Source organism: Mauremys mutica, chromosome 23 (assembly GCF_020497125.1).
Source record: "Mauremys mutica isolate MM-2020 ecotype Southern chromosome 23, ASM2049712v1, whole genome shotgun sequence".
Classification (NCBI taxonomy): Eukaryota; Metazoa; Chordata; order Testudines; family Geoemydidae; genus Mauremys; species Mauremys mutica.
In genome coordinates, this window is record NC_059094.1 from 15,097,708 (window position 1) to 15,110,010 (window position 12,303).

At 55.0% G+C, this 12,303-nt stretch overlaps 2 protein-coding genes and 1 long non-coding RNA gene across 6 annotated transcripts in view; 2 read left to right on the forward strand and 1 right to left on the reverse strand.

The window, feature by feature from the left end:
- Window positions 1-21: 21 nt before the first annotated feature.
- Window positions 22-5,215, forward strand: FAM167B (family with sequence similarity 167 member B). Of its 2 annotated transcripts, none has more exons than XM_044997965.1 (2): window positions 22-740; window positions 3,644-5,215. In XM_044997965.1, the coding sequence occupies exons 1-2, from the start codon at window positions 426-428 to the stop codon at window positions 3,902-3,904; spliced, it is 576 nt and encodes a 191-aa protein (XP_044853900.1). In that variant the 5' UTR covers window positions 22-425; the 3' UTR covers window positions 3,905-5,215. The 2 variants fall into 2 exon arrangements, with proteins under 2 accessions (XP_044853900.1, XP_044853899.1); XM_044997964.1 differs by having other exon boundaries at window positions 69-740; window positions 3,641-5,209.
- A 1,238-nt stretch (window positions 5,216-6,453) lies between these two features.
- The window catches only part of LCK (LCK proto-oncogene, Src family tyrosine kinase), a 32,750-nt gene continuing 26,900 nt past the window's right edge, over window positions 6,454-12,303 (forward strand). For 2 of the 3 annotated variants that reach the window (XM_044998075.1, XM_044998074.1), the window contains exon 1: window positions 9,191-9,549. The gene's annotated coding sequence lies outside the window, so the exon portion shown is untranslated. Of the gene's footprint in view, window positions 6,651-9,190; window positions 9,550-12,303 lie in introns of those variants that run through there. The other variant, XM_044998076.1, reaches the window with a different exon arrangement.
- Window positions 6,605-9,968, reverse strand: LOC123355514. The gene is made up of 3 exons (XR_006575125.1): window positions 9,724-9,968; window positions 8,824-8,901; window positions 6,605-7,421 (listed from the first exon to the last, which is right to left on the reverse strand). It is a non-coding gene; the product is annotated as an uncharacterized LOC123355514 (long non-coding RNA).

The window sequence follows — 12,303 nt, forward strand, 5'->3', positions numbered from 1 at the left end:
TTTCTATGGCTCTGGAGCAGCCCTGAATCTCAAGTGACCTTTCAGCCTCCCTTTATCTCAGAGCTGGGTGGAGAAGCAGTTTCATTTCTGTCCCAATAATAGACCGGGAAGGGAAGGCACGTCCGTGGGACAAATTACTTTTCGCTCCTACAATCCTTTATGTCCCCATTGAAACTTCCTTTCAAAGAACAGGGTGTCTCCTCCCAGCTGGAGACAATAATCTACTTTAAAAAAAAAAAAAAAAAACACCTCCCCAGGCCTCCAGGCAATTAAAGTTCCTGCTCGTTTATAATCATCACTGAGTTCCAAGGCTTTATTGTTCGTTCCAGAAATAAATAGTTCTCCTGCTCACACGCACACACGCAGAGTGAGCCAGCTCTGCCAGAGGGAAACGTTCCTCTCTCTTGCACCTTGCGAGCACAACCATGTCCTTCAGCCACCTGAAGTTCAAGGAGCTAGGGGAAGAGGAGTCGAACTCAGACAAGGAGAACCTGGACAGCGTGAAGGCCCTGACGGCCAAGCTGAAGCTGCAGACTAGGAGGCCTTCCTACTTGGAATGGAAGGCCCGCGTGCAGAGCCAGTCCTGGAGGAACGGGGTCAAGGAGGGAGCCATCAGCTCGCTGAAGGAAGAGCAGGGCGGAGAGGTGTTTCTCGAGGGGACTCAAGCCGACGTGCCGTCCAGGAGCATCTGTGGGTTTGCCACCATGGATGATGCCCTGGAGTGGCTCAGGAAGGAGCTGGTGAGTACCCCCGGTAGCTCTGTTGGGAGCACGGCCTCTGTGGGAGAAGAGCAAGGGACAGAGAAGGCAAGAGATCTTAAACCATTATCCCAGGCCCCGCAGCAGGAGGGCTCCTGGGCTGCGGAGCTCAGCTTGACATCCCCAGGGCTAAAGAGAACTCCTGGGGAAAGGGGAGGGACTATGAGGATGCTAGGGAGCAGGGCCGGCTCCAGAGCCCAGCGGGACAAGCACCCGCCTGGGGCGGCCCTTTCCCGGGGGGGGCGGCAGGTTGGGCCGGCGGACCTGCCGCAGTCATTCCTGCGGGAGGTCCACCGGAGCCCCGGGAGCAGCGGACCTGCCGCAGGCATGACTGCGGAGGGGACGCTCGGCCGGCGGCTCCAGTGGACCTCCCGCAGGCATGACTGCGGACGGTTCGCTGGTCCCGCGGCTCGGCTGGACCTCCCGCAGGCATGCCTGCGGCAGCTCAACCGGAGCCGCCGGACCAGCGAACCGTCCGCAGCTGCGGGAGGTCCAGCCGAGCCGCGCGACCAGCGGACCCTCCGCAGTCATGCCCGCGAGAGGTCCGCTGCTCCCGCGGCTCGGGGGCGCCTCCCGGGCATGACTGCTTGGGGCGGCAAAATTTGTAGAGCCGCCCCTGCTAGGGAGGAGGAGAGAGCCCCTGCCATGGGCTGGATGCTCAGCGGTTCAATTTGTACCTGGCTTGGGTGTCACATCCATGGCCCAGGGGGGTCAATTTTAAAGGTGGCACGAGGCTGGTTTGTTCTCCATCACCCTGCTTACTTCAGCCCTCGGCACCTCGAGCAGGGCTCATTCCCTGGGTTAGTATCCCCGGAATCCCAGCTGGTGTTTGGCATTGTCTTGTCCATGTACAAAGGAGCCGTTTCGATGCCAACATGCCCATTTCGGTGCCTACCTTTCTCCCTAACTCTGGTGTTTATAGGCCTTGATCGACATTGTCTTTGAGCATTTGTGTGTGTGTGTGTGTGTGTGTGTGTGTGTGAGCTGTCTCTCTCTGCAGGGGGGGCCCCCTGCCAGGAAGGGCTGGTTGCTTTACCCTTGCAGTGAGTCAGGGCGGATTCATGGCAACATGATTCCTCCCTGAACCATTCTGGTGCATCCACAAGCATCACATCTCACAGCTGTGGCTGGCCCAGTGCGTTCTGGGACTCCTGGAGCACCTGTTCCCCAGTGCCCTGTTGTAGGCATGAGGGCTTCACAGATTTCCAAGCGTGCGGCACTGCTTTGTGGGCTGGAGTTTGGGGGGCCAGCTGACCTGCGGCAGCTGTAAGGGTCATGGCTTCCTCTCCGTGCTCAGGGGAAGCCCCTGTAGCCAGCACCGGCTCAGCTGGACCCAAAGGAAACACCTCACTCCTGGGGTTGCAACCAACCATTACAGTCAATGCTTGTGAAAGGTCTGGGCAGTTCAGATGTGCGGACGTGGGGGGGCTGCACATGTTCTGCCAGCTCAAGGTGTTCCGGGCACCATTTGTTGCAACGTTTCTTTGCTTAGTGTAGACACGGCCTGCGTGTGTGTGTGTGTGTGTGTGTGTCTGCGTCAGTGCAACTGTGTGTTTGTAAGTTTGTCCCCAGCTCGGTCCACGAGTCTGTAAGTGCTCGCACAGGTCTGTCTTTCTGATTGTCTCCACATTTCAGTGTGTTTGTGCCTCTGTGTCTGTGTCTGTACCTCTCTGTGTGTCTCTGTCTCTGTCCAGATATCGCCGTGGGTGTCTGTCTCTGTCTATGCATCTCTGTATATTTGTGCATCCGTCTGTATGTCTCTCTCAGTCCGTGCGTGTCTTTGTGTCTGTGTATCTCTATCTCTGTCCATGTGTCTTTCTGTCCATCTGTTGGTGGGTGTCTACATGTCTGTGTGTGTTCGCATGTCTCGGGGTTTGTCTCTCCAGTGTGTCTCCATATCTCTGTCAGGGTGTCTCTGTGTGTTGGCATGTCTTGGGGTTTCCTTTGGAGTGTGTCTCCATGTGTCCATGTCTCTATCTCTGTCCATGAGTCTGTGTGACTGCATGTCTCGGGGTTGTCTCTGGTGGTGTGTGTCTGTCTGTCCGTGTGTCTCTGTGTGACCGCATGTCTCGGGGTTTCCTTTGGCAGTGTGTCTCCATGTGTCCATGTCTCTATCTCTGTCCATGACTCTGTGTGACTGCATGTCTCGGGGTTGTCTCTGGTGGTGTGTGTCTGTCTGTCCGTGTGTCTCTGTGTGTTTGCATGTCTCAGTGTTGTCTCCGGTGGTGTGTCTCTGTTTGTCCATGTGTCTCTTGTATGTTCAAATGTCTCGGGGTTGTCTCTGGCAGTATGTGTCTCTGTGTGTTCGCATGTCTCGGGGTTGTCTCTGGTGGAGTGTGTCTCTGTCCGTGTGTCTCTGTGTGTTCACATGTCTCGGGGTTGTCTCTGGTGGTGTGTGTCTCTGTCTGTGTGTCTCTGTGTGTTCACATGTCTCGGGGTTGTCTCTGGTGGTGTGTGTCTCCATGTGTCCGTGTGTGTTTATCTGCATGTCTCCATAGGACTGTCTACACAGCAAACCGCAACCTGCAGCAGCGACGCTCAGAGCCAGGCTACCGCACTAAAAATAGCTGTGCAGATAGTGCAGCCTGGGCTGGAGCTTGGGCTCTTAAGCCCACCCCTCCCTAGGCTTCAACGCCTGAGCTCCAGCCCATGGCACAACATCTCCACGGCTACTCTTCGCATGGCGGCCCGACCCTTGCAGACCCAGACTCTGAGACGCGTTGCTGCAGGCTGCCACTCGACACACCTCCCGTGTCTGTACCTCTGCCTGTGTGTCTCCGCATGTCTGGGGCTCGGCATTGGGGCTGCGCTCCGGCTCAGTGACGGGGTGACCTCCGCTCCGGCTGGGCCCCTAATGGTTCCCCTTTCCCTCCTCTGCGCAGCAGGAGATGCAGGCTGCGGATCACCAGCTGGCGCGGCAGCTGATGCGGCTGCGGGGGCAGATTCACCAGCTGAAGGTGGAGCAGGTGTGCCACCAGCACAAGGAGATGCTGGACAATGCCACCTTTGGCCTGGAGGACTGTGAGGAGGACACAGACCTGCTCTGCAACATTCCTCCCAAGGCTGCCTTCTTGCTCTCCACGCCACTCAAGCACATTGGCGTCACTCGCATGAACATCAACTCCCGGCGCTTCTCCCTCTGCTGAGGGCCCTGGCCTCCTGCCCAGGGCTGCTTGGGCCGGGCACCTCTTCACGGCCCATCCACGGCAGGGAGCATTAGCAGGGCCCACTCGCCGCGCCCCAAACCTGGCCCGGGTGCATGCGCATACCTAGAAGCTCAGGCTGAAGGCTCAGGTCCTGAGCGGGTGGGTCGGGTTATATACAGGCCAGCGTAGTGGTCTGCCCAGTTACGGCGGCCGAGGGGAGTGGTGAGTGTACGGCGTATTCCCCCCTCCCTGATGACTGGTGTTGCAGGTCTGTGGGCTAGCAGGGCTGCCACCTCCCGTCAGATGCTGCAGCCTGCGGCCTGACCCTCTCCTGCCATTCACAGCCGCCTCTGGTCAGTCCCAGCAGCGTCCCACGCTGGGTACAGCAGCCAGCTAGAAACCAAACCTGACCGAACTGAGGCTGGGCTAACGCGCTGCTTGGATTGCCTGGCACCAGAGGTGCAGAGACCTGCCAAGTCAATGCAGCGCTGAGCCCCGCCGGCCCAGGTGGAGCTCAGCGCGGCCCCTTGAGGCACTGGAGCCCGTGACTGGTTTCAGGCCCCGCAGCAGCCATGCTACCCCTTCTGGGCCTGCCTTGCAAAGACAGGTGCGTGTGCTCCGTGGAGCCAGAGCTGCCCACATACCCCACCCTCCAACGCCAGTAGCATAGCTCTGGCCAGGGGCCAGTCCCTCCTCAGCCAGCTCCGTCCTAGCTTAGGAAGCAGCGTCTGTAATGCACAGCGCTATGCACTTATGTTAACCCCGGAGTCACACTTCCCTGAGCTGAAACGCTAGCGCTGCGGGGCCAGAGCTGCACAGGCTGCAGTGGCCGGTGCTTGCAGAGAGGGGGCAGGGTTTGGGGAGCAGCTCGGTGAATTCTCCCCAGCCTGCGAGTCTCGTGGCTCAGCTGGGTGGGGGCGAGGGGGAGATCTAAGGCGTCTTCTGTGATGCACGTCACGCTGCTGGGTCCCATTCGCTGCTGCAGAAAAAACAAGCAAAAAAAGTTTCTGTGCAGAAATAAAAGACGGCGTCTGCAAAGGTGTCCTTGTTTCCTTCTGTCTCTCACGCACAGTTCAGCCTGGCTCCATCCCCAGACACGTCTGATCAGGGACATACACACAGTCAGCTCCCTTCGACCTGCAGACGCGTGTGTGATCTGGGACACTGACAAACGGGGCCTCCTCGCTCAGACTCACGCACCCACCCACCCACAGACAGAAACACACAGGTCAGGTGGAAACACACAACGAGGCAGAACTGCCTTGACTCTCCGCCTCTGACCAGCCGTCTCTTCCAATTCGGGCTGCTCAGCCTATCCATCCTTGGCCGTGCTGGCAAGCGGTTTTGCGCCCTCGCCCGTCCCCCTTCAGCGTCGCTGGTCTGGGCAGCCTTCTAACGAGCGCTGAGAACATTGGGTTTGTCGCTCTCACTTCCGCTGGGTGTTGTTGTTTCCACTCGGTTTAGCTGAGGCCTCAGATGAGGCAGGCGCCCACTTCACAGTGAACCTATGAGCCGCCCTGCCTAGCCAGGTGCCTTTTCTCCTCTATGTGCAAATAGGCACGTTGGTTGTGCTCCATGTTTCACCTTCTTGCTAATCCTCGTGTGATCAGCCCTGAAGACATTTGCAGTTTTCCCCTGGAACTTTTTACAGGAGCGTCTGGAAATCTCCGCCGCGAGGGTAATTTTCAGGGGAACATTAGTTTTTACAATCACAATGAATAAAAAATTTGCACTCATCCAAGGATCTCAGAGCACTTTACAAATTCTATTCAAACCAGCTGAGATTGGTCAGTATCATTCTGCCTATTTTAGATATGGGGAGAATGAGGCACAGAGATAGGGCATGACTTGCTCCAAAGACATGCAGCAAACCAGTGACAGAGCTGGGAGGAGAATCTAGGAGCTGGTCCTCTTCTCAAACCATTAAACTACCCTCTCTTCCCAGAGCCAGGAATTGAAACCAGGTGTCCTGACTCCAAGTTCCCCCGCTCAAAACATAACAGCACATTACCTCTGTTAGAACCAAGAGCTCTGAGTTGCACTGAAGCATCCCATTAAGTGATTATTATACTCACAATATTCAACAGAAATAAAGGAAGATTTCCTGGATTGAATAATAATTAGACCCAGTTGAAATTTTTAATACAATGAGGTTTTTTTTTAATTAAAATGTTGGGTTGTTCTTTTTAAATCTTTTGCACAAAAAATTGGTAATGTTAGTGACATTTTTAGTTTTATGGGAAAGCCTAGTTTTGACAGTTTTTCTCAAAATTGTTATCAGGAAATAAAAAAATGTTGCTCACCATTTTGCTAACCTTTTCAATAATGTTTTCCATTAAAAAAAAATCAGGACAAGTTCTGAAAAAGTGGGTCCATTGCAAACCCTTCCAAAACAAAACAGAAAAACACACGGAAAACTTGCAATTTTTTTGCAAAACTACTGTTTCATTTTTTGACCGGCAATAAATAATAATAATGAATTGGCACAAGCTGTTTTTACAGCACCTTTTGTTCTGAAAGCTCCTAAAGCCCTTGCAACCAACCCATATCCAAGAGAAGAGCACTCCAACCACCACTGAATTGCAGCCATCTTTGGGGTGAGGCCAGGACTTCAAGCAGCAACATTACACAATACTTTAGGACAGGAAGTCAAGATCTTGTCACCCTTGCAGAGGAAATTAGGGTGGCAGAATGTAATTATATCAGCTGGAATCTGGCCAGAGCTCAACGTTCGCATCTCTGCTGGGTAAGAGAGCTTAACTGTAGAGGTTTAAGCATTTGCTCTTGTCCTGTCTCTTGTGAGCATCTTAGATTTCCCTCCATCGCTTTGCACTATGCTCTGCAGGGATTCTCTCCAGGGGCAGAGTCCCAACCCAGGATATCCTGAGAGCCTCATGCACAGTGCAGTTAATTCCAACACACCAAATTAGCTGCCGTTGAATTACCAGCCTGAGGAATGCAAGCTGCCAGAGCCTGCGCTGTGATGAGGCTGCCGATGGCTCATTAGTGCTGTTACAAGTGTAGATGGAAATGGCTCTGTGCTGGGCTTGGGCTATCTGCCCTATGCCCCGGCAACAACCCCCTCTTCAAACTGCTCTGCCACAGATTCAGCTTCCTGTCTTCCCCTCCCCCTGCCCAGCGCAGGCTGTTCGTACCTGTGGCTTCACATTTGATCTAACAAGCCAAGACAATAGCTTTGCGGTTCCGCTGCTGTCTCCAGCAACTGAACGCGCAGGTCTGCTGGAGAGGGGCTGAAAGTGAAGCTTTATGACTCCGCGCCTCTTTGTCTGGATGGGAGAGAGAGAATCAAAGCCCTTGTTTTCTTCCAGAGCCGCTCTCACTCCAGCTTGGTTAATGGTGGTGCTGGAGGCTGGGCCTTACGTCACCGTGTCTTGCGGCAAGGCAGTGTGGTCCAGTGGCTGGGGCATTGGCCTGTGACTTTGCCGAGCCGTGTTCGCGTCATGCCTGGGACCCTGCGCAGGTCACTTCCCCTCCGTTTCCGCCCCCGGCTCTCTGTCTATTTAGAGTGTAAGCACGTCAGGGCAGGGACCGTCACTTGCTAGGTGTATGTACAGCACCAAGCACAGTGGGGCCACTGGGGCTACCATGAAACAAAGGATCTGTGTGAGGAGTAGAGCTGCTGGGCTGAAATAAGAGGAACAAAGGCTCCACCTAAGGTTTAACTCCACCAGTTTAGCAAGCGTTAAAGGCTGCCCAGGCTTATCTACTCTGGCCTTTCAGAAGGCAAACACAACACTCCTTTAAATAGACAAATCCTTTCACCTCCCGCTCTCTCTCCCTGGCCCAGTCAACACTAAGAAATGGGCTTCAGTTCTCCCGGAGTATTTCCCAGGGCCACTGGGCCGTCACTCAGCCCCGGGCTCAGGATTGTGACATGCTCAGATATGATGGGGATGGGGACCATGGCAGGGGCAGCGAGTTGTATGGGTCTGTGGTGCCCAGGCTCCAGCAAATTCAGAGCCCAGGGGGTCCAGCTCAATGGATGTTCGGGGCCGGGTCTCTCCCCTCGCCCCCTCCCCCGAGTGTCCCTGCCTGCCCTGGGCCACGGGCGGCTGCCCCCAGCAGATCCACGCCTCTGCCAGCTACAAGGGTCGGTGCTGCGCCTGCGGAGGGAGGAGGGGAGGAGACGCATGGCAGCCCCCCCCCGGCAGGGAACTCCAAGGCGGGGGTCCTATCCTGGCTGGACCTCCAGAGCAGCAGCCTGGGGAGGCTTGGGTAAGTGTTGTGCCCAGGGAGGGCCCCCCTTCCCCTGGCGCTCGCTGCTGCTGGTGGGGAGAGGGATGGGGGGAGTCCTTCTCCCTGGCCCCCAACCCCAGGGCAGCCTGCCTGCTGCACCCCAAACTCTTCATCCCCGGCCCAGGCCCCTGCACTGCACCCCCTCCCACACCCCAACCCTCTGTCCCAGCCCAGAGCCTGCACCCAGCACCCAAACACCCTCCCAGAGCTGCACCCCAGCCCCCTGCCCCAGCCCAGAGCCTGCACCCAGCACCCAAACTCCGTGCCAGAGTCCACACCCCTCCCGCACCCATACTTCCCCCCTCCCAGAGCCTACATCCACCACCCAACCCCCCTTCTGCACACAGCACCCCAAACCCCCTTCCACAGCCCCTCCTGCACCCCCAAGCCCCTGTCCCAGCCCAGCGCCCACACCCAGCACCCAAACTCCCTCCCAGAGCCCGCATCCAAACTCCCTCCCAGAGCCTGCACCCCAACCCCCCTCCTGCACCCCAATACCCGCCCCAGCCCAGAGCCTGCACCCAGCACCCAAACTCTGTCCCAGAGCTCATACCCCTCCTGCACCCAAACTCCCTCCCAGAGCCTTAAGCAGGTGCAGGGGGGTGGGGGTGGGGGGGTCGGGACTTGGACCTGTTCTGGGCACCACCAAAAATTATACAAACCTGCCTCCCCTGAACCACCGATAGGTTGCCAGTTGCTGCACAGACTGACCAGCTGCTAGTCATCCTGGTGACCAGGACCTGGTTTTCGGGGAGAGGGGCAGGAGGGGCGAAAAGGCTTGTTTTTTTTCTTGCTCCTCAGTTTGCCCTGCTGCGATGTGCAACATTTGAGCTTGTCACCCAATGAGAACACAAGTCAAAGTCCCTCTCCCCTCCCCTCCCCCCCACGTTTTCTTAACCCCCTCGCCCCAGCAGACCGGTGTAGAACAGCAGCAGGGCCCTGGAGCTGCTCGCCCCTCTCAGGGCTTCCCTGGGGTCCCTGGAGACACCTGTGCAAATGTCAGGCATGTGACATCCAAGCAATGTGGGTTACGGTGCCACGCTGTACCAGCCGCTTTCATCTCTGGAGCCACTAGTCCAGGGCTGGCAGGAAACCCCTGAGTGTCTCATTAGCTCTGTTCATTTTGTGGTTATAGCAAGTGCTGAGAACAGACTTCTCAAGCTTGCTCATGATACACCAGAAGGCAGGAAACCAGGGAAAACAGCCACCAAGCGAGAACAAGGGCTCTTGCAATTCCCTGATGTGAAGGGCCGTTTGGCTGCCCTCTGGGAGGTGAGAGCCTAGCTCTGGATGAGGCGGATGGAAATGATAATGTGACTGGGAAGGGAGTGGTTGCTCTCCGGCCATGGAAATCTAAGAGCTGCTGGTGTCCACCTCACTGCAAACAGGTAAGGGAAGGGCAGGGGCCGTGGGCAGCCCTGGGATGGCGTCCTGGGGTGGGAGTCAGGGATTGCCACCGTGCGGGGTGGCATGAGGGGTCTGCGCTGGCTCGTTCAGAGCCCCGGTTGGGGAGTAATGGGTTCTTTGTGGGAAGGATGACCCGCAAATCTATACCCACTTACCTCCTTGGAGGGAATGAAGTGAGCACTGCAGTGAGTCCGTCAAGGCTCTATCACCATGGCATCTGGGCAATACAACTGGGGATGGAGAGAGGAAGACTCTATCTCCTTGGCCTCTCTTGTTGGTCTCTCTCGGGGCACACTGAGCTGGTTTGAGGCTGTTTGGACAGATAGACCCACGTTTTAGTCTGAGTAGATCATGGACAGGCTCCTGAGTTGCTCCCGCCAAAACAAAGTTTCTCCAAAGTGCCCCGTCTCCCCACATGCTAGGCATGGCTAATTCAGAGGGGTTCCCCTCAGACAGCATACCAGCATCTGGTGACCCCGTTGCCCCAAAAACCTTAACTTCCCGGGGAAAGCTAGAAGATGTGTCCTGAGCCAGCAGCCTTGAAACTGGACTGAAAATATGCCGGAGGGTCCATTTGCTGCTGGGTTGTTTTGTCCCTCGGAGCAGCTCTCTGAGAGACCATAAGTCTCGAGAATCAGGGAAAATCCATCTCTGCAGTGAAGAGTCACTGAATTACTTCTGGATGGTATTGTTCAACTGCAGTAGCTCTGATATGAACTTATTTGGTGCAGACGCCATGGCAGGGCTGGCTTCTTGCCTCGCGTGGCTGCAGAAAGAGCTCTGTGTCCCATTCCCCTCTAAGATGCATCCTTCAGTACCTAATTAGAGCAGTATGACTCTTTGCTCTGCTAAAGCCACCCCAGGAGCCACAAGTAACCAGAGGTTGCAAAGGGCAGGGTGCTTGGAAGCCAGGTTTTGTTCCCTCTCTGTAAGAAATGGGAAGGATCAGAAATGGGTCGTTTGGCTGCTCTGAGCATAAGGCCGTTTGGGCCATTGTCCGCCCTCCTTCCATCTTGCATTCTTCCCTGTGAGCCAGAGCAGCTGGGCTATGTGTGTGCTGGTGCTGGTTTGACTGGCCTCATGAAACACAAGGGTCTCTCCTGTGGGCTGGTCAGCAGTGATTGGGCCGAGCATTCGCTTTTGCGGTGAGTGGTGACATTGTTGGATACCGCGTGTTCTGTCTAAATTTAGCCCCTGTGGTCCCTGTTAAAACAAGACTGTTGCATCCTGCTCCAGCCAGGCATGTGGGGTCAGTGCTGTAAACTGAGGGGCTGGAGCCTGAGTGACGAACCCTGGAATATTTTCAGAGATGGGGGTGCCACTGTTCTTTTCACAACAGCTCTCCCCAACACACCCACCCACACGCCTCCCAAACTGCGGGGCACAAAACCGTGAGAGGAAAATATGCATGCACACACACAAACATGCACAAACACATACACAAAGCCAGACACACGCACCCAAACACGCAGTCACTCAGACACAAACACACACAGAGAAAGTCTAGACAGATGCACAATGACACACAAACTGACAAATAGATACCAACATATGTAGGCAGACCGACACATTCAGTCACACAGCCAAGCACTCAGAGACACTGACATACATTCATCGACAAACCCATAGGGAGACACACAGACACAAACTCACACAAGCACACAGAGGCAAATAAGTGCAGACACACACACGCCGACCAACACAAATGTTCAGTCACATAGACAAACACAGTCACCAAAGAGAGGCAAAAACAACTTCAGAGCCAAAATCCTCTTTGGCCTCAGATGTTGCTCAGATGATACCGCTTTTCGGTGGAAATTGTTTTGTGGCTTGAGCATCAACACCTCCTACCTCGCCCAGGATTCTTGTAGGAAGGAAAAAAACACAACCCTGGCATCTTTTGCCTTTTGCTAATGCATCATATTTTAAATGTTCGATGTTATCTCCAGGCAATGGTATTTGGGACAGTTTGAGGTTTTTCTTCCACGAGGATGGAAATTTCTTTTTAATTTATTTGTTTCCTTCTTGTTAATGGGAGACGCACGATGCTAAACTTCCCTGTCACATCAGCAGGCCATAGGATGCCATTTCAAATACAACAAGGCAGCACCTCGCACAATTCACTTTACCCCTCTTTGGAAGTGGCCTTGCCGAAAATAATCAGGCACTGGCCTTTCGGCTTTTTTAGGAAGCAAAGGCCTGAAAGCATTTTTCCTCAGGCAGGTCTACGCTATAACCGCTGCATCGGTGCAGCTGCATTGTAGCGCTTTGATGAAGATGCTCTAAGCCGACGAGTGAGCTTCTCCCGTCTGCTTAGTTACTCCACCTCCCGACATAGCGCTGTCTACCCAGGGGTTACGATCTGTAACTTGCTCACTCAAGGGGCTGGATTTTTCACACCCGTGAGACTTAGTTCTACTGAGGTAAGTGTGTAGTGTAGCCCTGGCCTTTGCAACCTTGGAAATATGGGTCGTTTCTTGGTGGCGAATGTCTTGTGGGTGTCGGAGATGCAGATTCGGGTTTGGCTGGAGGGGCTGACTACCAAAGGGAGGGTTTATCCCCAGGGTTAAATAGGTGATCGTGAAAAAGAAACAAACCCCAGAGAGTGTTAAACATCTGGGGAGTCAGGGCCTGCGTGGACTCGAGCTTTGCAGGGGTTCGCAACCCACCCCCAACATGGCCCACCTGTGCCACAACAGCTGGTTTTCTGCATAACCAGTAGATTAAAAGCCAGA